At 38.5% G+C, this 25,463-nt stretch overlaps 1 protein-coding gene across 2 annotated transcripts in view; it reads right to left on the reverse strand.

Moving 5' to 3' along the window:
* The window catches only part of TMEM245 (transmembrane protein 245), a 101,971-nt gene that overhangs the window by 29,090 nt on the left and 47,418 nt on the right, over positions 1–25,463 (reverse strand). For both annotated transcript variants that reach the window (XM_036903317.2, XM_036903318.2), the window contains 5 exons: positions 23,156–23,246; positions 21,973–22,071; positions 19,867–19,998; positions 16,177–16,299; positions 15,905–16,050 (listed from right to left, as the gene is read on the reverse strand). In XM_036903317.2, the coding sequence (XP_036759212.1) occupies positions 15,905–16,050; positions 16,177–16,299; positions 19,867–19,998; positions 21,973–22,071; positions 23,156–23,246 (591 nt within the window). The remainder of the gene's footprint in view (positions 1–15,904; positions 16,051–16,176; positions 16,300–19,866; positions 19,999–21,972; positions 22,072–23,155; positions 23,247–25,463) is intronic.

The raw sequence follows: 25,463 nt of genomic DNA on the forward strand, positions 1-25,463 counted from the left end.
AAAGGGACTGAGACTCAGTATATCCATCTTGAGACAAACCAGGGTCCTACCCATTCTATCAGAGTGAAGTGTTCTAGAAAACAGAAAGAGAACATGAGGATGGGGGAGGTGGGCCAAGTAACAGAGAGCCGAGACAAGCCAGGTATGGTGCTCAGTGTGTGTGCCCAAGCATTGTTGGTACAGCACAGAATTCCTGTGTCCCCCTAGCACCCAGGGTCTCAGCTTGCAGTAAGTTGGTTGCCCAGATTGGGAATCAGCCACCGGAGTAATCTACCTAGCACACCGATCCAACAATTTCAAGAGGGTCATTCCTGCCTTTTTACCTGGAATTACTCAGGTCCCCATTTTGAGCTTTTCTTCTTCTTCTTTTAAACTGAACTGAACTACACTCCCAGTTTAAAAGATTTACTTGATTTCTGGCCAGAGGTCTCTTTTTTGGATGAATGAGGGGAACTAACAGGGAATCAATGAAATAACATGCAAAACATGTAATTCAGTGCTTGGCTCAGAGGTGCTCAGCAATATTAAGGTAGAGGATGGACTGAAAGAAGAGATGAGGCTGGAGGCCAAGGGCCCAGTAGTTAGGAGACTGCTAAAAGATAGAACAGTGGGAACTGAAAGACCAGTGGTGAGAAGGAAACAAAAATCTGACAAATAAGTGAGAAATGCTAAGGAAGGAGAAGTAACAGGCCTGGATTCAGTAGAAAGAAGAAAAATGGGAGTCCTGAGACCTGAGATAGTTCTAGTTCTGTCACCAACTGCTTTGGAACTCTCGTTCTGTACTTATTAGTGGCATGATCTTGAAAATCATAAAAGTTCTCTGAGCTTCACTTTCCTTGGTTGTAAAATAGAGATAATAGCATTCACTATTATCACAGTGTTGTTGTGAAGAATAAAGCAATCGAAGTGCTAAGCTTAGTGCCTGGTGCATAGTAAGTATTCAGTTAAGTGGGTGCTATTACAGAATTGTATCATCACCAATTAGCATTGTAGTAAGGCTAAATATAACACACAGAGTAAGTTTCTCTTTTCTCCTTCCAGTTTTTGGAAGTATTCTGATCTCTGTTTTGTGCTAATGAAGAGTATGACAGCAATGCTGAGAGTGGAACTAGCAAACCACAAAGTTTCAGATCAATTATCTTAAATTGTAAGGTACTGATCAGGCTACATGGGCAATAATCCAAAGTACTAAATATATAATCACTCATCTCAGGTTCTTTGGAACCTGAAATTTAGAGACTGCTAGGAATAATCCACTCTGGTAATCAAAACTTTATGTGGCACATAACTAATGGCATGCACAACACAGTTTGAATACGATACCAGAAATCTTTAGTTTAATCTATGCAAGAACACTCCTTACAATCATACCAGAGAAAGGTCATTCTCTCATTTCATACACTCACTGATATCAACCCATTAATCAATGCTTTTTAGACACTCAGATTTAGGGAGCATTCTCCTATCTTGCTGTCAAAGAAAGACATTATGATACACTTCATCAAATATCCTGTAAAAATCAAAAAAAGCTCTAACTTCTGACATTTTCTAAGGGTGGTTATATGACTTGCACTGGGTGAATCCATGGTGCTATTGGAAGTTACCTTTCCCTTTGTAACTGTGTACAGCCACATGACCCAGCATCTACTGTAGAAATTTACAGAAAACCTTCAAGTTCACCAGTCCAATAGGTAATGGAACATAGTCTTCCTTCACTCTAATTCAATCCTCTTTTGACTGGAAGAACATTTGCTTGTACTTGGTCTGCTGAGACCACTCTTTTCAACCTCAAAATTATTGGTATTGTTCTCTAACTACATTTCCTGGTTTTCTAGCACTCCGCAATCGAAGAGAATCAAATTCAGAAGAATCTGGAGACTCTTTTCCTTCCCTCTTTTGGCAGGTCTGATTGAGCTTAATGGTTGAGACTGACTGATAGCCACTAAGCCAGAGGTTCCACCTTTCTAACAAGGCCATTCCTCACTCAGAGACCTTCCCTCACTCAGGAACTGTAAAGTTCCTCTGCCCTGCGAAAGATGGTTAAGAGGGCAGGATTCCCCTCTACTGGAAGGCACAGCCCTTAGCGCATCTAACCCAGGTAGGCCCCACCTAAGCATCCACTCTATGAATAAAGGTCCCAAGTTCACATACAATCAGCAATTTTTTTGGATCTTAGTTTTTCCCTAAATAACACTACTGTGTATTTTTATTGTATGGCACTAAAGGTGTATATGTCTATGCCTCATTTACCCAACTATATATCTAACTCCTCTGCACCAGGGGTCTGAACTAATTTCCAATGACTGGTTAGCATTTTAATTCTTAACCAGTTCTGTCTTCATCCTTTATCAACTAGAAGATGAAACTGTTACTCTTTCACAAGCTTCCTAATGGTTTTGTCAGCTATCAACCCTCTCTCATTTCTGACCAAAAGATTATTTTTTGTTACTTTCTAAACTGAGTGACAGACACTGAGTTCACCAGTCCTACCAAAAGAGGGAAGGAAAAGAGTCTCCAGATTCTTCTGAATTTGATTCTCTTCCATTGCAGAGTGCTGGAAAACCAGGAAATGTAGTTAGAGAACAATACCAATAATTTTGAAGTTGAAAAGAGAGGTCTCAGAAGACCAAGTACAAGCAAATGTTCTTCCAGTCAAAAGAGGATTGAATCAGAGTGAAGGAAGACTATGTTCCATACCGATTGGACTGGTGAACTTGACTCTAAACTGCATGACCACTAGGCAACTCAGGATTTGGTCAAGTGATCTGCTTTTAATGGAGTAAGATTTGAAGCAAGGAGAAGGGTTGGGAGAATGATAAACCAGAGTCAAGAAGCTCTCTGCCGTCATACCACACAAGGCCCTAGACAGCAGACAAGCAGCAAGCACAAGCCAAAGGAAGAAGAAAGAAAAGGAGAGTAAAGAGTCCAAAGTCAAATTCTGCCTACTTTCAACATTTCCTTATACTGGGTCTGCCCTCTCTTCTTTCCAAAGATCAAACAGAAGACTATCAGATTATCAATCTCCCAGGAAACAACAGCAGGTATTACCTTACCAGTGTGCTACCCTCACTGCAATATGCTGTGCCGCAAGTAGAAGGTGAGCTAGTAGAGGACAGGCCAACTTCCAGAGACATGGCATACAATATTACCAATCGGGGAAAGTATCCCCCAGCTCCCTTCATTATTACTTAACCTCTCTTAAAATGTTGTATCTCCCTCCATTTCCTGGTTCATCTGCTCCAGAGACCCCACAGCTCCACAGTAAAATGTACAGAGGCCTGGCTGACACCACATTCCCCATTCCAGAGAGGAATGGTCACACTGTGCACACACATCTAAAATGCTGCTGAGGGGCAAAAGGAGCGCATCCACAGAAGCCTTCCACCACCCCTGGAAATAACAGTGAGTCACACAGAGAAGCTAACAATAGTGGCATCATATTAAATCATCTGGAGTCCTTGGCAGTGCTAACACTGACTCAGTATTTTTGTATCATTAATAAATAATACATGGTTTTGTCTTTGACAGTGCTTACTGATCATGGGTGCTTACTGTAATGCTAAATAAAAAATTAACACAGGGCTGTTTCAATTATACAGGCACACAACAAACATTTGTATCCCAACAGTAGTTCTACTCTAAGGCTATTAAAAATGAATTTGGCAATTTTTAAAGTATCACAATGAAAAACTAAATACAAGACAACATTTGTTAAAGTAATTTCCCTTGGAAGCTTAAAGGTTTGGGTTTATTATACCAATCTTTAATCAAGGAGGTTAAAAAGGTTATTATATGTACTGACTTGGTTAAGAATTCTAGCTAATTAAATTTTCCCAGATATGCCAAAGAGATTCTGCCTCTCTACTACCACGTTAGGAGTTATCTCTTCAAATAAATGAAAACACATTTTCTTACAGTTTTAAACTCTTCCTTACACATTTTAAATGATGTTTATAACCTTAAATCCATGATAATTTCTTTCTAATGAATATGTAATTTGCTTAAAGTAAAAAATGGAAATAATGAGTTACTAAATAATCAAGACTGGGGTTTTTTTTTTTTTTGGGCATCTCTCATATTTATTGATCAAATGGTTGTTAACAACAATAAAATTCTATATAGGGGACTCAATGCACAATCATTAATCAACCCCAAGCCTAATTCTCAACAGTCTCCAATCTTCTGAAGCATAACAAACACGTTCTTACATGGTGAACAAATTCTTACATAGTGAATAAGTTCTTACATGGTGAACAGTGCAAGGGCAGTCATCACAGAAACTTTCGGTTTTGATCACACATTATGAACTATAAACAATCAGGTCAAATGTGAATATTTGTTTGATTTTTATACTTGATTTATATGTGAATCCCACATTTCTCTCATATTATTATTTAATAAAATGCTGAAGTGGTAGGTAGATGCAAGATAAAGGTAGAAAACATAAGGACTGGGTTTTCTTAACCCAAATATTTTTAATTCTCAAAAAATGGGGGGGTCCAGGTGGGAAGCATGTTCACTTTCCAAATGAAAATCTCACAGTACATACATTCTGCCATCTAATTCATGACTCCCACCCACTGGCACTGAAAAGCTGTAATCCCACAAGCAAGAGCCATACCCGTGTGCATGCACTCATGTGAAAATATCACACACACTAAATTGCACTGAGGCCGTGACAACATGCAACTTAGTAATGTGCAATATCTCCACCAGAGCAAGCAGAATGGGAGCATCGGGGAAGAAGGGTGTAATGCACACATTCAGGACACAACATGCTCTAAGGGGAGGAAAACGATTTGGGATAAGGGATGCATGCCACTAACTCAAAAATTCATGAAATGAAACCCAATCACAAATGTATTCAATATAGAACACTTACTTACAATTGAAAATAATAACTAAGGCTCAGAATTCAATGATACAGTGATCATAAAGTAGTCACGTATCTCCTTAGACAAAGCTTGGAAAACGGACACTCACTGTTGGGTCATGCAGTTATTTCAACCCTATTTTTAACTTACTAATGGATCATATAAAATAGTTCAATGATATCCACTTAACTACAACACTGATAGTGATTAATGATTGCTTATAAAATACGTTATCACTGATAATCTGCAGACTTAAACTGCACTCAGGACATTGTAATATTTTCATAATTATTTGTTAATGCTTTTCCTTTTAAAATCTTTCTCCATGAAGAAATATATTCCATCTTGAATGCAATCCTTCAAAATGAAAAATCTGACAAGGGCTCTTAGAACTAGAACTCACTGCTATCTTATACATATATATGAGATGATTCTTTGGAGGCATCTATGTAAAACCTGCACGTTTTAAGTCTTGAATTTGACCCAGTAAAGAAATAGATAAAAAACACTTAGACTGCTAAAAATCACTTTGTATTACAATCTTTAATTTATATAATTTGATATAGCTGTGGTTAGAAAAATGGCCAAGGCTATTATAAGCTATCTAGTCTGTACCATATCTTTCAGACTCACAAAAATTTGTTTTGAGAACCATTAGCATTATAGTTCTGACACTAAAGATTGTCAAAACATTTTGACAAAATAGTAAAATGATGGTAAAATGAATCGTTTTTGTACCAGTGTATTTTAGAACCAAGACATGGACTACTGTTACAGTGCCTAATTAGTGTTTACAATCCTAAGAAGATAAGGTAAATCTAATTTGTAAAAAGACATACTTCCTCATATCTCTGTAGATCACCACATTCTTTCTAACCTCAAATTCCCTCCTGAGCTGAAGACCTGTATTTTTTGCTACTAGTTGCTTGTGTTCATTTGAATAGTCTTAACAGTGCTGCAAATTTAACTCATGATCTCCTGCCCCAACCAACTCCTCCTAGAAGGCATCATGGTATACCAGAAGGATATAGCTGGACCTAGGTGCAAATCACAGCTCTGCTTACAGTTCCTAGCAACCACGATATTAAAAGTTAAGTATGACATTAAAACAAAGAGGGGGCATATGTGGTATGAAAAAAACGTGACTCGATACACATATAGAAGATGGTCATCAAGTGGCTCACTCTAAGATAAAGCAGAAAATTAAAGAACTGTGACTTGAAAATGGAAAAGCTTTTGTGAGAATAAAAGTCAGTGCTAATAAAGGTTACGTTAGGAAAAGTATCATCTTTCTTAGAGTTCTTTATAGATGAGGTCTTTCTCTGTAAGACTTGGCTTAAGTCACAGTGACTAGAGGAGTCCGTCAGCTTTTGATATGGTTGATTCAGTTTATCCTACTGGGAAGGTAGAAAGTTATTTTTCTTTTTTGGTAGAGCATTTGCATAAACTTTTTGAGTCACACAGATGTCATTCAGATAAACTAAAGTTAATCTACTGCTAGAATTTTCATCATTTTATTTATTCAATAAATATGATAACCAGTGGTCATACAGGCATAGAAGGGATGCTAAAGCCAGTAAGTGTCTTCCCTGAAGACAGCTTCAACCTGAAAGCTGTTACTTTAGACAATAAACTCACAAACTTGGAATCTTTACATGGAAGGTCCCACATGGATACCCAAGGGCACCACAGGGAATAAGAGCATTTTTATATTCCATTTGATGTTTAGTAAAACAAGATATTGCTTATACATGAAGCAAGATAGTGATAATGACTTTATCCAGGCCTTGCTAGTAGCAAAAAGAGAGAAAACATACCAAAGCTTCCAGAAAGAATATATTTTTGGAACATGTATACATTTGAATGTAACTAAGGATTTCCCAAAGATCAGAGTGGTATCCTCACCAACTGTTACATGAATGCAGTTAAAAATAAAACCAAGTTCAGTCAGAAAGAATTACCAGGTCAAATCAAGATTTCTGTGGAAGTGTAGTTATAAGAAATGGTATTTCGGAGGGGGCGGAAGATGGCGGCGTGAGTAGAGCAGCGGAAATCTCCTCCCAAAACAACATGTATCTATGAAAATATAACAAAGACAGCCCTTCCTAGAATGGGGACCAGAGGACGCAGGACGGTATCCAGACCACATCCGCGCCTGAGAGAGCCCAGCGCCTCGCGAAGGGGGTAAGATGCAAGCCCCGGCCCGGCGGGAGCTGAGCGCCCCTCCCCCCAGCTCCTGGCGGGAGAAGAGCAGGCGGAGCGGGAGGGAGACGGAGCCCAGGACTGCCGAACACCCAGCCCCAGCCATCCGGGCCAGAGTGCAGGGCGCTCGATACTAGGAAAACAGGGCAGCAAGAACAGTGAGCAGGCACTGGAGGCTGGGCGACAGAGGACATAAGAAAAGCGCGCGAACATTTTTTTTTTTTTGCTTTTTTGCTGTTTTGTTTTGGCGAGCGCTTTTTGGAAGTCTTAAAGGGATAGGGACCCCAATACTAGGGAAACAGGGCAGAGAGACCGGTGAGCAGAGGCCTGAGGCTGGCACCGGAGAATAAAGAAAAACGAACGACCACCTTTTTTTTTTTTTTTTTTTAATTTAAAAATTATTTTTTCTTTTTTTTTTTTGGTGGGCGTAATTTTGTTTTGGCGGGTGCTTTTTGGAATTCTTAAAAGGGCAGGGCGGGTCACTTAATCCAGAGGTAGGGAATCCGGGATCTCTGGGCACCCTAACCCCTGGGCTGCAGGGAGCAGGGAGGCCCCTTACGGAGAAAAATAGCCTCCCAGCAGCTCCTGCTCCAACGCGACTCCACCATTTTGGAGTAGTTGCCTGAGCCAGGCCACGCCCACAGCAACAGCAGAGATTAACTCCATAGCAGCCGGGCAGGAAGCAGAAACCCTGTCTGCGCGCAGCTGCGCAGCACAAGCCACTAGAGGCCGCTGTTCTCCCAGGAGAGGAGGGCCACAAACCAACAAGAAAGGAAGTCCTTCCAGCCGACACTCGTCCCAGTTCTGCAGACTATTCCTATCACCATGAAAAGGCAAAGCTACATGCAGACAAAGATCACAGAGACAACACCAGAGAAGGAGACAGACCTAACCAGTCTCCCTGAAAAAGAATTCAAAATAAGAATCATAAACATGCTGACAGAGATGCAGAGAAATACGCAAGAGAAATGGGATGAAGTCCGGAAGGAGATCACAGATGCCAGAAAGGAGATCGCAGAAATGAAACAAACTCTGGAAGGGTTTATAAGCAGAATGGATAGAATGCAAGAGGCCATTGATGGAATTGAAATCAGAGAACAGGAACGCATAGACGCTGACACAGAGAGAGACAAAAGGATCTCCAGGAATGAAACAATATTAAGAGAACTGTGTGACCAATCCAAAAGGAACAATATCAGTATTACAGGGGTCCCAGAAGAAGAAGAGAGAGGAAAAGAGATGGAAAGTATCTTAGAAGAAATAATTGCTGAAAACTTCCCCACACTGGGGGAGGAAGTAATCGAACAGACCACGGAAAAACACAGTACCCCCAACAGAAAGGATCCAAGAAGAAGAACACCAAGACACATAATAATTAAAATGGCAAAGATCAAGGACAAAGAAAGAGTTTTAAAGGCAGCTAGAGAGAAAAAGGTCACCTATAAAGGGAAACCCATCAGGCTAACGTCAGATTTCTCAAAAGAAACCCTACAGGCCAGAAGAGAATGGCATGATATATTTAATACAATGAAACAGAAGGGCCTTGAACCAAGGATACTGTATCAAGCACGACTATCATTCAAATATGACGGTGGGATTAAACAATTCCCAGACAAACAAAAGCTGAGGGAATTTGCTTTCCATAAACCACCTCTACAGAACATCTTACAGGGACTGCTCTAGATGGGAGCACTCCTAGAAAGAGCACAGCACAAAACACCCAACATATGAAGAATCGAGGAGGAGGAACAAGAAGGGAGAGAAGAAAAGAATCTCCAGACAGTGTATATAACAGCTCAATAAGCGAGCTAAGTTAGGCAGTAAGATACTAAAGAGGCTAACCTTGAACCTTTGGTAACCACGAATTTAAAGCCTGCAATGGCAATAAGTACATATCTTTCAATAGTCACCCTAAATGTTAATGGGTTGAATGCACCAATCAAAAGACACAGAGTAACAGAATGGATAAAAAAGCAAGACCCATCTATATGCTGCTTACAAGAAACTCACCTCAAACCCAAAGACATGTACAGACTAAAAGTCAAGGGATGGAAAAACATATTTCAAGCAAACAACAGTGAGAAGAAAGCAGGGGTTGCAGTACTAATATCAGACAAAATAGACTTCAAAGCAAAGAAAGTAACAAGAGATAAAGAAGGACACTACATAATGATAAAGGGCTCAGTCCAACAAGAGGATATAACCATTCTAAATATATATGCACCCAACACAGGAGCACCAGCATATGTGAAACAAATACTAACAGAACTAAAGGGGGATATAGACTGCAATGCATTCATTCTAGGAGACTTCAACACACCACTCACCCCAAAGGATAGATCCACTGGGCAGAAAATAAGTAAGGACACGGAAGCACTGAACAACACAGTAGAGCAGATGGACCTAATAGACATCTATAGAACTCTACATCCAAAAGCAGCAGGATATACATTCTTCTCAAGTGCACATGGAACATTCTCCAGAATAGACCACATACTAGGCCACAAAAAGAGCCTCAGAAAATTCCAAAAGATTGAAATCCTACCAACCAACTTTTCAGACCACAAAGGCATAACACTAGAAATAAACTGTACAAAGAAAGCAAAGAGGCTCACAAACACATGGAGGCTTAACAACACGCTCCTAAATAATCAATGGATCAATGACCAAATCAAAATGGAGATCCAGCAATATATGGAAACAAATGACAACAACAACACTAAGCCCCAACTTCTGTGGGACACAGCAAAAGCAGTCTTAAGATGAAAGTATATAGCAATCCAAGCATATTTAAAAAAGGAAGAGCAATCCCAAATGAATGGTCTAATGTCACAATTATCGAAATTGGAAAAAGAAGAACAGATGAGGCCTAAGGTCAGCAGAAGGAGGGACATAATAAAGATCAGAGAAGAAATAAATAAAATTGAGAAGAATAAAACAATAGCAAAAATCAATGAAACCAAGAGCTGGTTCTTCAAGAAAATAAACAAAATAGATAAGCCTCTAGCCAGACTTATTAAGAAGAAAAGAGAGTCAACACAAATCAACAGTATCAGAAACGAGAAAGGAAAAATCACGACGGAACCCACGGAAATGCAAAGAATTATTGGAGAATACTATGAAAACCTATATGCTAACAAGCTGGGAAACCTAGGAGAAATGGACAACTTCCTAGAAAAATATAACCTTCCAAGATTGACCCAGGAAGAAACAGAAAATCTAAACAGACCAATTACCAGCAACGAAATTGAAGCGGTAATCAAAAAACTACCAAAGAACAAAACCCCCGGGCCAGATGGATTTACCTCGGAATTTTATCAGACATACAGGGAAGACATAATACCCATTCTCCTTAAAGTTTTCCAAAAAATAGAGGAGGAGGGGATACTCCCAAACTCACTCTATGAAGCTAACATCACCCGAATACCAAAACCAGGCAAAGACCCCACCAAAAAAGAAAACTACAGACCAATATCCCTGATGAACGTAGATGCAAAAATACTCAACAAAATATTAGCAAACCGAATTCAAAAATACATCAAAAGGATCATACACCATGACCAAGTGGGATTCATCCCAGGGATGCAAGGATGATACAACATTCGAAAGTCCATCAACATCAGCCACCACATCAACAAAAAGAAAGACAAAAACCACATGATCATCTCCATAGATGCTGAAAAAGCATTTGACAAAGTTCAACATCCATTCATGTTAAAAACTCTCAGCAAAATGGGAATAGAGGGCAAGTACCTCAACATAATAAAGGCCATCTATGATAAACCCACAGCCAACATTATATTGAACAGCGAGAAGCTGAAAGCATTTCCTCTGAGATCGGGAACTAGACAGGGATGCCCACTCTCTCCACTGTTATTTAACATAGTACTGGAGGTCCTAGCCACGGCAATCAGACACAACAAAGAAATACAAGGAATCCAGATTGGTAAAGAGGAACTTAAACTGTCACTATTTGCAGATGACATGATACTATACATAAAAAACCCTAAAGACTCCACCCCAAAACTACTAGAACTGATATCGGAATACAGCAAAGTTGCAGGATACAAAATCAACACACAGAAATCTGTGGCTTTCCTATATACTAACAATGAACCAACAGAAAGAGAAATCAGGAAAACAACTCCATTCACAATTGCATCAAAAAAAATTAAATACCTAGGAATAAACCTAACCAAAGAAGTGAAAGACTTATACTCTGAAAACTACAAGTCACTCTTAAGAGAAATTAAAGGGGACACTAACAGATGGAAACTCATCCCATGCTCGTGGCTAGGAAGAATTAATATCGTCAAAATGGCCATCCTGCCCAAAGCAATATACAGATTTGATGCAATCCCTATGAAACTACCAGCAACATTCTTCAATGAACTGGAACAAATAATTCAAAAATTCATATGGAAACACCAAAGACCCCGAATAGCCAAAGCAATCCTGAGAAAGAAGAATAAAGTAGGGGGGATCTCACTCCCCAACTTCAAGCTCTACTATAAAGCCATAGTAATCAAGACAATTTGGTACTGGCACAAGAGCAGAGCCACAGACCAATGGAACAGACTAGAGAATCTAGACATTAACCCAGACATATGTGGTCAATTAATATTTGATAAAGGAGCCATGGACATACAATGGCGAAATGACAGTCTCTTCAACAGGTGGTGCTGGCAAAACTGGACAGCTACATGTAGGAGAATGAAACTGGACCATTGTCTAACCCCGTATACAAAAGTAAACTCAAAATGGATCAAAGACCTGAATGTAAGCCATGAAACCATTAAACTCTTGGAAGAAAACATAGGCGAAAACCTCTTAGACATAAACATGAGTGACCTCTTCTTGAACATATCTCCCCGGGCAAGGAAAACAACAGCAAAAATGAGTAAGTGGGACTATATTAAGCTGAAAAGCTTCTGTACAGCAAAAGACACCATCAATAGAACAAGAAGGATCCCTACAGTATGGGAGAATATATTTGAAAATGACACATCCGATAAAGGCTTGACGTCCAGAATATATAAGGAGCTCACACGCCTCAACAAACAAAAAACAAATAACCCAATTAAAAAATGGGCAGAGGAACTGAACAGACAGTTCTCCAAAAAAGAAATACAGATGGCCAACAGACACATGAAAAGATGCTCCACATCGCTAATTATCAGAGAAATGCAAATTAAAACTACAATGAGGTATCACCTCACACCAGTAAGGATGGCTGCCATCCAAAAGACAAACAACAACAAATGTTGGCGAGGCTGTGGAGAAAGGGGAACCCTCCTACACTGCTGGTGGGAATGTAAGTTAGTTCAACCATTGTGGAAAGCAGTATGGAGGTACATCAAAATGCTCAAAACAGACTTACCATTTGACCCAGGAATTCCACTCCTAGGAATTTACCCTAAGAACGCAGCAATCAAGTTTGAGAAAGACAGATGCACCCCTATGTTTATTGCAGCACTATTTACAATAGCCAAGAATTGGAAGCAACCTAAATGTCTATCGATAGATGAATGGATAAAGAAGATGTGGTACATATACACAATGGAATACTACTCAGCCATAAGAAAAGGGCAAATCCAATCATTTGCAGCAACATGGATGGAGCTGGAGGGTATTATGCTCAGTGAAACAAGCCAAGCAGAGAAAGAGAAATACCAAATGATTTCACTCATCTGTGGAATATAAGAACAAAGGAAAAACTGAAGGAACAAAACAGCAGCAGAATCACAGAACTCAAGAATGGACTAACAGGTACCAAAGGGAAAGGGACTGGGGAGGATGGGTGGGTAGGGAGGGATAAGGGGGGGAGAAGTAGGGGGGTATTAAGATTAACATGCATGGGGGGGTAGGAGAAAAGGGAGGGCTGTACAACACAGAGAAGGCAAGTAGTGATTCTACAACATTTTGCTATGCTGATGGGCAGTGACTGTAAAGGGGTTTATAGGGGAGACCTGGTATAGGGGAGAGCCTAGTAAACATAATATTCATCATGTAAGTGTAGATTAGTGATACCAAAAACAAAGCAAAAAAAAAAAAAAAAAGGGCAGTTCCTGTGTGGTAACCTCCAACGAGTTCCACACAAGGGTATAAAGGGCATATAAAAGTGTAGGCAAAGGGTCTGTTTGTGTTTATACAGAGGATCAAAGCCTAATTGGGCTACCCCGAAAATGAACTAAGATACGATATGAAAAAGAACTTCCAACATCTGCACCCTCTGGAAGACTCATGCCAGAAGATGATCATCAAAAAACCCCAACAAAGATCCACGCACTGCTACACCTGTAGATGCACTCATCCCACCAGTTTCTGGACTTACCATGGGAATGAGGAAGGAGATATCTAAGCTGGCCTGTGCATACAGTAAAACAACAAATTTGACTGGATCTATACTGTTGGAACTCAACCAAGAATTTGGAGAAGTGCAAATTGTAGCGCTCCAAAATCTTACAACTACAGACTATTTACTGTTAAAAGAACATATGGGATGTGAACAGTCCCCAGGAATGGGTTGTTTTAATTTGTCTGATTTCTCTCAGACTGTTCAAGTTCAGTTGGACAATATCCACCATATCATACATAAGTTTTCACAAATGCCTAAGGTGCCTAACTGGTTTTCTTGGTTTCACTGGAGATGGCTGGTAATTACAGATATGCTTTGGTTATGTAACTATACTCCTATTATGTTAATGTGTGTGCGCAATTTAAGTAGTAGCTTAAAACCTATACATGCTGAAGTTACTCTACAAGAAGATATGTCAAAGAAATAATCAATCTTCCCAGGTTTTCTTCCGCCTGCTACTTCTATAGCTTTTCTTCTTCCTTCCTAATTACAACCCTTAAATAGAATTCGTGCCTCATATCGAATTTACCGAGTATCATAATTCTTCCAAGTGGTAAAGATACCTCAAGACAAATGCTGGGCATAGAAGCCACAGGGCATAAATATGCAAAGAAGTAAAAAGCTAACCTTTTCAAACAATAAGGCTTCCCTCTCACTTACCAACTTCACATTTCCCTGTATGGCCCCGGAAGATGACTGGTTAGCCAGAGACGGGTAAGATTCCTCAAGGGAGGAACAACCTAAGACAGGCACAGTCGCAGGGGGGTCATCAGGTGAGAAACTGGGGATCAACAGAGGTGAGGCTTAGAACCTCACCCCCCCTGTTCTGAGAGAAATCTTCTGCATACGTGGATGTTTTATTGCCCTTGTCTAGCTTGGATTAACACGTAGTCTACAGGCACACACCTGATCATCTACATTTGCTCTCTTACAACACTAAACTATGTTTTCTACCTTTATCTTGTATCTACCTACCACTTCAGCATTTTATTAAAAATAATAATAATAAAGAGAGAAATGTGGTATCCACATATAAATCAAGTATAAAAACCAAATGAGTATTCATATTTGAACTGACTGTTTAGAGTTCATAATGCATGAGCAAAACCGAAAGTTTCTGTGATGACTGCCCTTGTACTGTTCACTATGTAACTTATTCATTATGTAAGAATTTGTTGTACATGTAAGAACTTGTTTGTTATGCCTCAGAAGATTGGAGACTGATGAAAATTAGGCTTGGGGTGGATTAATGATTGTGCATTGAGCATTGACTCCCCTATACAGAATTTTATTGTCGTTAACAACCATTTGATCAATAAATATGAGAGATGCCCTCACAAAAAAAAAAAAAAAAAAAAAAAAAAAGGACAGACTTCCAATGGTAAAATAAATTAGTAACCGGGATGTAATGTATAGCATAAGGAATATAGTCAAGATATTGTAACAGCTTGGTAGGGTGATAGCTGGAACCTAGAATTGTGTATATAAATGTTCTACCACTGTGTTGTTCACTTGAAACTAATGTAATGTAATACTGTGCGTCAACTACCCTTCAATAAAAAATAATTATTTAAAAAAAAAAAAAAAAAGAAATGGTATTTCTTAAAAGAACGTTGGACACAAATGCCTAAGATTCACTATTCAAGAGAAGCTTAAACCTACCTGGCTAACAACTATTGAAAAGGAAGCTCTAATGGATAACATAAGGATTTAATTTGAATAGCTATTCAAGAAGTAAAAATGTAGTAAAGTCATATTAATGAGTTAAAAGCAATGAGGAACAAGGGTTGGGGAAGGAGCTAAGATAGACCTAGACTGAAAAAGACCTTTCTCTACTCGAAATATTGATGGAGAAAAAGAAAAAAGGGGCAGGAGCCAATAGAAGTTGAAGAATCATCTCATTCAGAAACCAAGCCTGAACTACATGAACCCCAGAAGATATGATGGAAGTTTCCGGCCAGAACTTGTAATGTGCACAGAGCCTATGACTTGGACATAACCAAAATCTTTGCATTTCCACTCTCTACATAGGGTACAGCCTGGTTGCAGAGAGAGAGAGGAAGAAACAGAAAGGCCATCTACTCCGCTCCCTGAGCAAAGTAGCATTCCTGATAACAGGAGGAGGATTCAGAGTGGAGGTGTGGTACAGGAGTGGGGTTCTCCCAAGCGAGTTATATGACAATAGGAGCCAGAGCAAGAGCCTGTAGATTGAAAGCTGATGGAGACAGGCCATTAAATATTTGTAAACCACAAGATTGAAAGTAGGATGTTAAAACTATTCAGATTTTTTCCTATCAACATTTGCACTACTCATATTATCCTCTTCAAAGGAGACAACAAATTTTGAAAAGACCACTGTCCATCACTAGTTCAGCACTGAATGTTACTAGGACAACTCAAGACAGAAAATGGGCTTCTCGTGGAAAGCAGTTTCTGAAGGAAAAAAGAAGACTATCAATCTTATCCCTACCTGATCGCTTCTTCCACAGACTGGCCGATAATATTAGAAGAAGGCCCTGGCTGAGATAGTGGTGTCAGGCTTATCACCCACTTCACTGGCTTGTAGTACTCATCACTGGAACTTAACAGATAAAATAGTGTGGTCAGGAAAATTATCTGCAAAACAAAGGACAGTATCTCCTAAAAAATCACATTGGGAAACTACAGGAAACACAGATGGAACCAAGAATATGCTTTACTACAGAAGGAAATGTGACATGTACTCATCTATTATGTACATACCAGAGACAGCACAAAATTGAGAAGGGCAGTCCCACTGTAGAAGAGGATGGTCAGGAGAGTAGTGACAGTGGTGAAAAGCAGGCTCACGTTCCGGCTCATAACAATCCATAGAGACTCTAAGATCTGATGAAGAGGGAAAGCTGAATCAGAACTAATCCTCAGGAAAGAATTTCTACCAATGCCTAGTATGCTTTTAACATAGTGTTTTAGTACCATAAACTGAACAGACAAGAACTGAGTACAGCTGCCCTGGAACAACATGGATTTGAGCTGTGTGGGTCCACTGATACGTGGACTTTTTTCAATAAATGTATTGGTAAGTATTTTGTAGATTTGTTGATAATTTGAAAAAACATTTTCTTTCCTGTAGTTTTCTTTATTGTAAGAATACAGTATACAGTACCTATAACAAATAAAACAAGAGTTAATCAACTATGTTACTGGTAAGGCTTCAGGTCAACAGTAGAGTATTAATAGTTATATTTTTGGAGAGTCAAAAGTTTTACATGGATTTTTGACTGTGTGGGGGTGTTGGCACCCCTAATCCCTGCACTGTCAAAGGGTCAACTGTATTATTTTAAATGAAAAAATAATAACCTGATAACATCTGAGTGATGATTAGTAAGGAAAATGGCTAATTATGGTGAATCTACTCCAAATAATATTGGACAGACATTAGTTTCATCTAATTTATCTAATCATTCAGCCAACTTAGATACACCTACAAATACAAAAGCATCATTAAATGACTTCACTAAAATCACAGTAAAAGAAATGAACAGAGTAAAGGGCAGAGCTCTGCAGCTAAAAATCTTTCCTTGAGAGGATGATCCTTCTATCAAGACCCACTGAGTTCATTTGATCCATCCCCTGCAAATTTACTAGAACTCAATATTAGAATGGTTATTAGTTTATGTTAAGTAGTACTAAAAGAAGATGTACAGTATCTGTAGCACACATACATGTTTTCATTTCCTGTCCCTTCATGAATTTAAATTCTTTCATGATAATGTCTGTTCTATTCCCCAGGGGACCATCCTTCCTCTTCATGAAAAACGTAGAAGATGATCCAAAGAACAGCTTCCACGACAGTTTTCAAAACATTCTCATAAATCTCACAGCAATGCTGTGAGGCAAGCAACACAGATAATATCACCTTTATTTTAAAGCTATATAAACTGAGGCTTAGAGATTTTAAAACCTTGCTCAAGGGCACAGAGCTAATGAGGGGAACTAGAGCTGGGACCAGAACGCCTGATGTCTGATTTTATTTTGGTGCCCTTTCCAAAACAGCAGTTCTGTTTTCTATCCTAAGTTCATTACACCATCTGTTCTATGAAAGGCCTATCCATTCCTTTCCTACTTCAAATGTACCATTTATAAAGGCATATTTTGTTGTCCTCGGCATTTCTTGCAAACCTCAGCTCAGCCTTCCTAAGAGACCTTTGGCAAATTGGTTTCATTTACAGTAACTCCTTACATAAAATCGTGAAAATGCTTCACAATGCCTACAAAAATATGCATGACTAACTGTTTGACCTTGTGGGATAAAGAATGAATGAATAATGCCACTGATTCCAAGAAACAAACCAACAATGCCCTTACTTGTGATTTTGACAAACATTCTTTTGGGGGCTGTAGTCATTTTGGAATTTTTATCAAAAAAATGTTTAAATAGTTTCTGGGTCACACTGATAGGAAATGCCCTGTGGTAACTCTTAAGAAATTAACTGAATACACTAATTGTAGACTGGTAGTGTCTAACAACAACCAAGTGACCTTCCTGTGCACCCAAGGTGATCAGGGAGGAAGATCCAGAGTATAAAAAAAGTCTAATGGCAGAAATAAAAATTCAATCAAGGGTTGGCCTTGACAGCTTAACATATTTTTCTGATGAGATAGACAGTAATATTGAAGAGTGTGGTATTTTTATGGTGAACAACAAAATGTGTCAATATTTAGATGATGAACAGAAACCAATGAACCAATATTCCAAAGGATCAGTGCATATTACAAAAGCATGTAAGGGTAAAAGATCCATTCCTAGCCAAGACAGATCAATGGACTTTAATATAAGGGAGCACAAAAAGTTCAGTGATAGAGTTTCAAATCTGACACTGCAACTAACCTTTAAGAAATACGTGTTTTGGTGTAGTACCAAAACAAGAATAGCCAGTTATCTGAAAAGGCTATTAAAAGACTCCCCTCTTTGACCTACATGTGTATGTGAGGTTGGACTTTTCTCATATACTTCCATCAAAACAACATATTCCATCAAATTGAATGTAATAACAATTATAAGAATCCAGATATTAAAGAGATTTGCAAAAATGTAAAAGAAAAACTCACTAAATCACTTGTTTTGGAAAATGGTTTTCAGACACAAAAATTATGTTCTTTATGTTAACATGTTACCTTTTAGTGAACTGATACTTAAAAATCCCTCAATTTTAACTGCCAATACAATAAGTATCAATAGAACCCACATAACTATAAGGTCCTTGAAGTCTTCAAACCAAAAAGTTTGAGAGCTACTGGACTAGAGAAAACAGAGGGAAGGGATTATCGAAAACATAAAATTCAAAAAATCTTTAGAAGTAGAAGACATAAATTTCTACATTTAATTCCAAGCTGTTATAGCTGTATGAGGTGAATGGAGGAAGGGAAGTGTGAGTGCAGGGATGGGGGTAAGAACCAAAGGAGTTGTAAGAAAACCCCAAGGAAAGAATAAGAAAGCACTGAGACACTTGGAAAAAAGTCACATCTTTATCTTCATCTTCCACATTAGGAAGCCAAAAGATAATGCCTAAATTTGAAAAACCAAGAAAGAACAGCATAAACATTATTTTAGAAATTTAGAGGTAAATAAATACCCATAAATAAAGCTAAAAACATTTGTCTACAGACATTTCTGGAGAATGAGACTGAAATGGAAAAGCAAAAAGTAGAGCAATGATATTTTGTTATTAAAAATATTAAAGCATTTTTGACATCTCAACTATAGTCATCAATTATTTGATAAAAACTAAATTTAAAAAAAAACCCTACCATTCCAAACCTTAACTTTTGTTAAAACTTGATAAGAGTCATAAGTTTATTCACAAGAAAGTTCTCAATTCTGTGAAAAGCCACATGGCAAGATACCACAAAAAGCATGCTAAGGAACGAAGAGTGGTCATTAATACTCAGCAACAAGGCAAGCTGTTATTACTGCCTCTGTCTTTGGAAAACAAGGCAGAGGTGGATGGTGGATGGGGGGCAAGGAAAGATAACAGGCTAAGCCTTTACACATTCAGTCTCTCTAATAATTTAAGTGGAACCATATTTCCATCTGCCAAAGGCTTCGCGACGAGAAAGGCAGTTCCCCTTCAAATGGTCCAACTGGGGACATTCTGATCAGCCTAAGGGAACAAAGATGTCTACTGCAGAATCTGAGAACCCCAGCACTGCCCATAGGCTTCCTGATTCAGCATCTCTCAGTTATTCTTCAACCATAGCAGAGGCACCAGTGGTGCCACACCTGATGTGCATGATTTTTGGCATCTTTCTACAGCAGTCAGCATTCTCAAAACTGTCAATATCGCAGCATTTAAAACAGGGTAACTAAAGGCCTCTAAGTGTATAAAGAAAACTGAGATTTAGAGTTTTTTTATTTCTAAGTACAGTTTAACTATAACTGCTATTTCTTACCGAAAGAAACGTCTCAATGTTCTCGTGAACAAAGGAAGCAATATCCTGCCAGTCCAGGATGTCTCCCAGCCAGCTATTCTGACGACTTATATGCATCTTATGTCCTTTGTGCCGTCCAGAATGTGTTATATTCTACGGAATAAAATAGTTCAGATATGAAATCTCCACCTTAACTTATAATACAAAGTCTAAGTAGCTTATTTTTTGTCAATTTGAACACTTACCAGTTACTCAAAGGTAAAAACTTTGCATTGCTTAAGAAATCAACTAAGAACTCCACCTGAAGACCTGTAATATTTTTCTGCTTACATTCTAGACACCATGTCTTAGCCTAGCTTAAGTGCATCCCTGCTAAACACATCTGTGACCACAATTTATTCTTCAATATATACCACTGCACATCAACAGAGCATTTACTGTCACCTTTTTTTATCCTTTTTAGCCCCTCTCTCTTTTTTTGGGTCTCTCATTTTTTGCTTTTTCCCCCTCTTTCCTCATCTGCCTTATTTCTTCATTAAAAGATAAAGAGAGAAACAGGAGAGAAGAATATGAAAAAGTACACCTAAAACTAATACAATATTACATGTCAACTATATCTCAATAAAACGGGAAATAAAAAAGAATATGAAAAAGAAACAAGAATGGGGAGAAAATTACATTGGCAAGAATGCAGGAATAAATAAATTGAAAGCAATATAAATAAACAAAAAGACCACTGAGGTTGAAATTCATAGAGGTAGGTTCTTAACATTTTGCATGTATTTATTTGCACACTCACACTTTTGCTAACAGCATAGTGGTATCAATCTTCATTATAAAATGGAAGACAACAGGTCCCAGTAATAGGGTAAAGAAAGCAGTATACTCACCACTTATAAATCTATGCTTTTAAAACACTGACCTCCCTGGACCATAAAATGAAACTCAAAGTGGGTAAGGAACAGTAAAAGCTGTTTATTTGGAAGCAGAAGTCCTAGAGTTAACAGAGGAAACAGACCTTCTCAATGATCTGGTTCTTCAGCAGGTACTTATCTAGATGCTCCCCAATTAATTTTAAGTCCCAGTCTTTCAAACTCACAAAAACCAATACTGTTCCCTGAACTTATCCCCAGGGCAAAAGTACACAAACAAAATAGGTCACCAAGGAACAATTCAAATTTAAAGTAATGTTCCTCTTCCCTGTACCCCACATTAAGAGATTTATATATGCTCCTCTTTTCCTTACATCAACCCTGGGTAAAATCACCACCAACTCTGCCCCGCCTACTCCCTCCTTCCCCACTGGATGGTCATCTTCCGTAGCACAGCTCCTGATGACCCACAGGCCCTGCCAACCCCCCTGACAGCATGGCCTGCAGCTTTCAAAATCAACATTGATGAAAAATGGGATTTTTTCCCATCATAAATTCTGAAGTAAGAGTGTATCAGCACAAGTAACATACAAGACTGATTTCAAAGGGAGATTTTACAAAGTCTTGGACCTTTTTTCCCTTCCTCAAAGAAAAAAAGCTCTTATGTCTAGGGCTATATATACAACAGTAGCCACTGGACACATGTAGCTCCTGAGCACTTAAAATGTGGCTAGTCCAAAAACTGAGGTGTGCTGTTAGTATAAAATACACACCAGATTTTCAAGACTTAGTATGGGGGGAGAAAAAGGACATAAAATATCTCAAAATTTTTTCTGTTGATTACATATTGAAATGATAATATACTGGGTATATTGGGTTAAGTAAACTATATTATTAAAATTAATTTCATTTGTTTATTTTTCATTTTTAATGTGGCCACTAGAAAAATTAACATTATGTATGTGGCTTACATTACATTTCTATTGCACAGAGCTGGTCTAGATGAAATTTAGAGGATGAGATGCTGCGCGTGATAATGATTAGAGGATGGAATACAGATATACCAGAGGGACTAGTGGGTTCTGCCATGCAGGTTAACCATCAACTCGAACGGACTTTTAATGACCTGGCATTTAAGATCTCGTAGCTTAAAAACTTCTTAAAATGAAATTCCAAAGTTAATACAATCCTATCTAGGCAATGAGTCTATAAAAGGACTTTATTTGTTTACACATGAAATACTTTAATAACTTACCTTTACAAACCAAGAATGATAGAGTCGGTCCCAAAGTTCTAATACTTGCTTTTCAATTACAGCAGTATTGTTCACCTTATCTCCCAGGATTTTATGAAGCTGGAAGAAACACAAATATAATCCAGTTTAAAATTTCAGTCAACACTCCAGTAAAATGAATACATGCTGGGTCACATTTATTCCAAATCAAGCCAAAGTATTCAGGACTATTTAACTGCCTCTAGGCACATTATGATCTTTTCTTAAACTCTGCTGTTCAATATTCCCAGTAAATTTCCTTGCCTTTCTTGTCTTTTTGTTTTTTTCTTTTCTCTATTCTAGGATATCTAAAAGAACCACTTCAGGTTATAAGAGAATGCTACAAATGAATCCATGACTACTGACTTATCTACTCTTATCTGCCCAGAGGAAAATCTGTTGAATGAGGCCCAAGTGCCCATACATTATAAGAAATTTAATGTTATATTTATCACTTTTATAAGAATTGTCACAAAACTTTAAATACAATTTTAAGATCTTAGCTATAAATACACGTATTTCCCTTAGTTTGCTAAAAGATCTCAGGTCTCAGAGTTACGAGTGATGAGAGTGGCTGCAGGGTTTGTGGGAACCAAGTACACTGAGACAATATAACTTAGAGACAGTAGAAAGAGCAAGAGATTTGAAATTAGTCTTCAGTTTGCAACCAAGCACCACAATTTACTACATGACCATTAGGAATTTACTTAGCCTTGCTAAGTCTGTTTCCTTGTATGTAGAGCAGGCAAAATAATTCAGACCATTGCAGGTTTCTTAGAAAGATTAAATAGAACAAATTGGAAACTGCCAAGCAGTTACCAGCAGGCAATAAAATTTAATATGCCCTAACACTTTATCTCCTCATAGTCTTATTTGACCACCCAAGCTTAGTGATCATTCCATCCTAATGCATAAATAATGAAATCAGGTCTATCTTGAACAAGCATATAACCAACTCTTAGATTGCTCAGGCTAGTAGTACTATTCAGTTCAATCACCTAGAAGGTTTAACTTCATTGTACGTTGGTTGACTTGTAGATTTAAGCCTATTTTAAAATGGAAATTGTTCTAAACAGAATCACCATTTATACTTTATCAAAGCTGGAAGCCACTACCAATGAAGACCCTACAAAGAAAAAGCCAGAAAGACCAGCTGTTCCCTTACCTTGTGGGTTATCCATTCTCGTCCATACTGATACACATTGTTAGCCGCAGAATTGAGGGCTCTTTGGACTACCTGAGCCTCGGGAAGCCAACTAATTTAAAATAGAGAAAAAAATGGAAAGTTAGTAGAGTTTCAGTATACCATGCCATTAACTCTTGCAACTCATATATTTAAACCATCACTAACAGCTAATCAGTAATCATACAGATAGAAATGCATCGCATGAAGCTCTTGACCTCCAGGCCTAACTGCCCTAACTCTAACATTTGGGATTTCCCTTCAAGCTTTCCTTAGCTTTTAGACCTACTTTCCCCACAACCTCCCTTTCTTTCTGCTCTGCCTAGTTTCTCTGTCCATACATGTCCTGGGTCACCTGCCTTATTCAGCACCAGGGGAAGTGGTTCTGGAATAATCAGCATCTGGGACATTGGTTCACTGGTTCTCAAAGGGTGGTCCATGGAGCAGCAGCATCAAAGCTGCCTGGAAACCTGTTAGAAATGCAAATTCTTGGGCCCAATCCCAGACCTACTAACAAAGGAACTCTGCACTGGGCCTAGCAATCGGTACCTTAACAAGCCCCTGCAGGTGATTGTGATGCACGGTAAAATTTGACAACCACTGATCTAAGGAAGTGAAGAACTGAGGAAGAAAACAAGAAAATTAAGAGGGTGAATCACTGTTTTCAATATTTTTTACCACTGCAGATCTTTTTCTTTAAGATGCGAGGAACTCCTAAGCAGAGTTCCAGCCATATAAGCTCAGAGTTTTCCAAAGGAAAAAATAACTTCACATATTCTCTAAATTGTACCTCACAATACTGTATACTAAAGATGCTGACATTCACAAATCTAATGGTTCTGATTTCAACCATTCATGAGTGGTGCTAAAAGGCCATGGCAGGCAGTAACTAACCACTTTCCTGACGCCTAAATATGACACATGCTACAATGCTGGCTTATGAGAAAAAGTCAAATAACTACTGAGTTGTCAAATGTGTAACATCCTCAGCTCACAACAGCTTTATATACTTTTAGTAATTTATATAGCAAGTCAGAAGTGATAACTTGCTTGTGTGTGTGTGTGTGTGTGTGTGAGTCAAAAAGAAAAAGCCACCTGTCACTGACCGCCATGAAAGTAATGATGCCTAAGAAAGTGATGGTTTTAACTAGAAAAAAAGACATTTTGGATAAATTAGTAAGTGGAATGTCAAATTGGTAATGGTTTGAATCTTTAATATTAACCAGTTCATCCTACACTCCAAATAAAGTATTTGTGAAACATTTGGTAAATTCTCAGTTCAAGTATTTCTCAGCAAATAGGACAAAGCTTTAGAGATGCTTACAAATGTAATAATCTGACAGTGTAAGGATATGAACAGGAAATATGGATCTCTAGATGTGATCTGGGATAAATTTAATTACTCCAGATAGATTCATTGGTAGTTTGAAGGGAATGCTAAATATTTTCTCTTATATGGCACTATATTTTATGGGAAAAATTACAACCTACAGAGTTATTCAAAAGTATGAGGATTCACAGAGGATCTGGACAGATTAATAACTAACAAACACTTATTAGGCCAGAAAAAAGTCTTGCTGGCTGCCATGGAAACACTTCACCAATGACTGACTCAGCGGTCCTAAGAGCAATAGATAAGAGCTGTCATGCAGCCAAGTCAAAGGCTTTGGCTCAGTTCAGACCTCTTCACGAATGTCCACTAGGAGATGAGGGATTAGAAAAACTGGAGCAACCTAGGCTGGGACAAACTGGATGTGCCTCCATCTTGACACCAACCAGTGCCTGTAAACTGAGCTCCTTCCTTAGGTATTCATGACTTCAGCCAATCACTAACTCTCCTATCCTAGGTCAAGAGTGATCCCCCAGGTGAAACCAAATTCCTACAATTTGGACTGGTCTACTCTTCCAGGGTAAAGGTTACTTTGTCACAATATGACCTACCAAGAGAACAGTCCCAATTAAAAACAACCTAGCTTCGCCTATTAGCTTCCTCCCAAGTAAGAGAAGGGCTAAGTCACATTCAATACCATTTTAATGCCATCTCCTAATGAGGGTCATAAGAATCAACAGGCTCAAGATGAGTCAATAGAAAGTAGAAAATGGGCTCCAAACTAAAAGAATTGTCCAAACAAGAATTAAGATGTGCTCCAACTTCAACTTTATTTTCTCTGAAGCTCTGCTAGGATGATCCTATCCTAAATCTTTCTAATTTATCCACCAAGCACAGTCACGGGAAGCTGAGATACCGATACAGGGCATATAAAATGTGCACACACTGGAAGGAAGTATA

Source organism: Manis pentadactyla, chromosome 3 (genome assembly GCF_030020395.1).
Source record: "Manis pentadactyla isolate mManPen7 chromosome 3, mManPen7.hap1, whole genome shotgun sequence".
In the NCBI taxonomy this organism is placed as follows: domain Eukaryota; kingdom Metazoa; phylum Chordata; class Mammalia; order Pholidota; family Manidae; genus Manis; species Manis pentadactyla.